Source organism: Gavialis gangeticus, unplaced genomic scaffold (assembly GCF_001723915.1).
Source record: "Gavialis gangeticus isolate Ggan-Ray unplaced genomic scaffold, GavGan_comp1, whole genome shotgun sequence".
In the NCBI taxonomy this organism is placed as follows: Eukaryota; Metazoa; Chordata; order Crocodylia; family Gavialidae; genus Gavialis; species Gavialis gangeticus.
In genome coordinates, this window is record NW_017728998.1 from 43,011,438 (window position 1) to 43,013,832 (window position 2,395).

At 36.4% G+C, this 2,395-nt stretch overlaps 1 protein-coding gene across 2 annotated transcripts in view; it reads left to right on the forward strand.

Annotated features, from left to right (window-relative positions):
• The window catches only part of NUP93 (nucleoporin 93), a 185,258-nt gene that overhangs the window by 120,789 nt on the left and 62,074 nt on the right, over positions 1 to 2,395 (forward strand). For both annotated transcript variants that reach the window (XM_019505794.1, XM_019505795.1), the window contains exon 4: positions 633 to 695. In XM_019505794.1, the coding sequence (XP_019361339.1) occupies positions 633 to 695 (63 nt within the window). The remainder of the gene's footprint in view (positions 1 to 632; positions 696 to 2,395) is intronic.

Sequence of the window (2,395 nt, forward strand, 5' to 3'; positions counted from 1 at the left end):
CTAGTGCAAGTCAGTGCATTCCTTGTATGACTGGTTTGGGGGGAAGATATATAAATAAGAAATCTAAATTTTTTTAATCCACTTCTGTGTTCTGGGGGGAAGAAAGAAAGAGACAATTTACAAAGTTTTTCTGTGTATTTTTCAAATGTTTAGCCATTTTGTCTTCAACTGCTTTTTTAAACTCTTATTCATGGTTTCTAGCTGGCCTGCAAGTACTCTCTTGCCTGAAGCTGCCAAGTCAAAACCTTTTTTACTTAGTAAGGGCCAACAATCTTATCTCAGCTTATCGCTCTAACAGGCTTTCATCCCAGTTCCCTCAAACGGAGAGCAAGAGGAAGCAGTTGCTGGGACACAGAGATAAAAAGGAATAGAAGCAGGACATTTCACTAGGATTTAATGCATATTAAAATAGGGGATTAATGTATTTTCATTTTCACATTGAGCTTTATGGGCATCTTACTGTACCTGTACTGAAGTAAAGTGACCTTTAAACTCCTCAGGGCGGATTGAGGAGAAAGCTGCCATCTCTTCTCAAAGTTGAAAGAGCTGAGTACTACAATATGTATCTGATGTAAGTGCAAGACTGATTTTTTTTTTTTTCCAACTGAAGCTGTATTTTTTCCTTTCCATAGGGATTCCTGAAGAATGAGAAAGATAATGCATTGCTGTCAGCTATTGAAGAGTCCAGGAAGAGGGTAAGTTGGAAAGGAATATTTAAAGAAAAAGTCTTGCAGGATGTTTCTACAAATTAAATGCTGTGTTTGGCAAACAGGCAGAATTTAAAAGCTCTTGGTTCTTTCACAATATCCAAAATAATTTAAATGGCCATTTCTGCTTGCTCTATTGTTAGAATAAAAACCTTGATAATTGTTAGAATAAAAACCTAGATAATCTTGAAAATTTGAAAGTCTTTGCTCTACTAAGTTGGGTCTGAGAACAGAACAATTCTGTAAACAAATGGAGAAAACATTATATATGTGACAGGAGTTGTCTTTCTCATGCATACCTACTCCCACAGCCACCATGGCACTCTGAACTCTAGAATTTCTCTATTAAAAGTGGCAACTTTGGGATGGGAGTTTTATTTATCCCTTTTTTGGGTTTTGGAAATACTCCAGTCCTTGGGAGTTAAGAAGTGCCCTGAGGTTAAAGCAGAACCCATGAGAATGATACATTTCTGTAAAAAGGCAGTTCTCCATAAATTCCTTACAATGGAATTCAAGTTTACATGAGTATGTGCTGAACTGTGATGTACTGTGAGTATTTGCAGTCAGTGCATAAGAAGGAACAATGTTATGAAATATAACTATTTCTAAGTATCCTTCTTAAATGGTTTGTTTTGCTGGGTAATAGGTATGCAAGAGTAAATTCCAGAATGATACTCACCAAAGTGATTTGCAAAAATATTGTTGTTTGGTTTCTGCATACCACTATATACTTAGGGCCTCCATTTTAAAACTGAATTTATCATTCTTTGAAATGGTAAGGCATAGCATAAAAAGCATTTAAACATTTTAAACTCCTATTTAATGATAATGACACTCCACTAGAAATATGGAAAATAGCTGGGTTAATCCTGAAATATAAGAATATTATAAAATAAGGGTAAAACCATCACATTCAAACTGTATGCAGGTGCCATAGTTAACTATTTGTCAAATGTCACTGCTTTTTATCAAATCACTTACACTGAGTGTTTTTTTCCCATTTGACTTTGTCCTGACCCTGGCATAGTGGTATGAAAAAAATATGTAGCCAAGCAAAACATTTAGTCACGTGCCATATTACATGTTTGAAAGAAAGATGGAAAGGGAAGAGAGTTGAAGATCTTATATAATCTCTATTTGGAATTAATTAAGATCTAAAGCGATTTCCTCTCATTTTTTGAGGCTACTTGTCACCATTGTATTAATAATTAATAGCACTGCAGAGAAGCAACATCTCTTCTGCATGAATAGTGAGCCAACTCATTTCCTTGCTGGAGTTAAAAAATTATATCTGAGGGGATATCGAGTGATAAGTTATTAAAGGTAAACTATCTTTACTTCCAATGAAAGTAGTTCTCTTTATATCTATAACTTGTGGATTGGCTGAGAGAACAGAGGTTCTGTGGTTGTTAAGGAATGATTTTTTGAGAGGAGCTGAGCTTCAACTTGACATGTATTGTGGTTGTTCAGCATTTTTAGATCAGGGCCTTTATGACTGATCTCTGCTTTTTACAAAGGCATCGTTCTTGCAGTGTGCCTTGAATCCTTGCCTCCGCTCCAGAATCCCACCTTGGAGAGGCTCTGGCCAGTGCCAGGGTGGGCTTTGTTCAGAGTCTATTAACTGTCCCTTCAAAATGGGATTTCGTAGTTTTCACAGACATTAGGGCTGGAAGGGACCTCGGAAGATC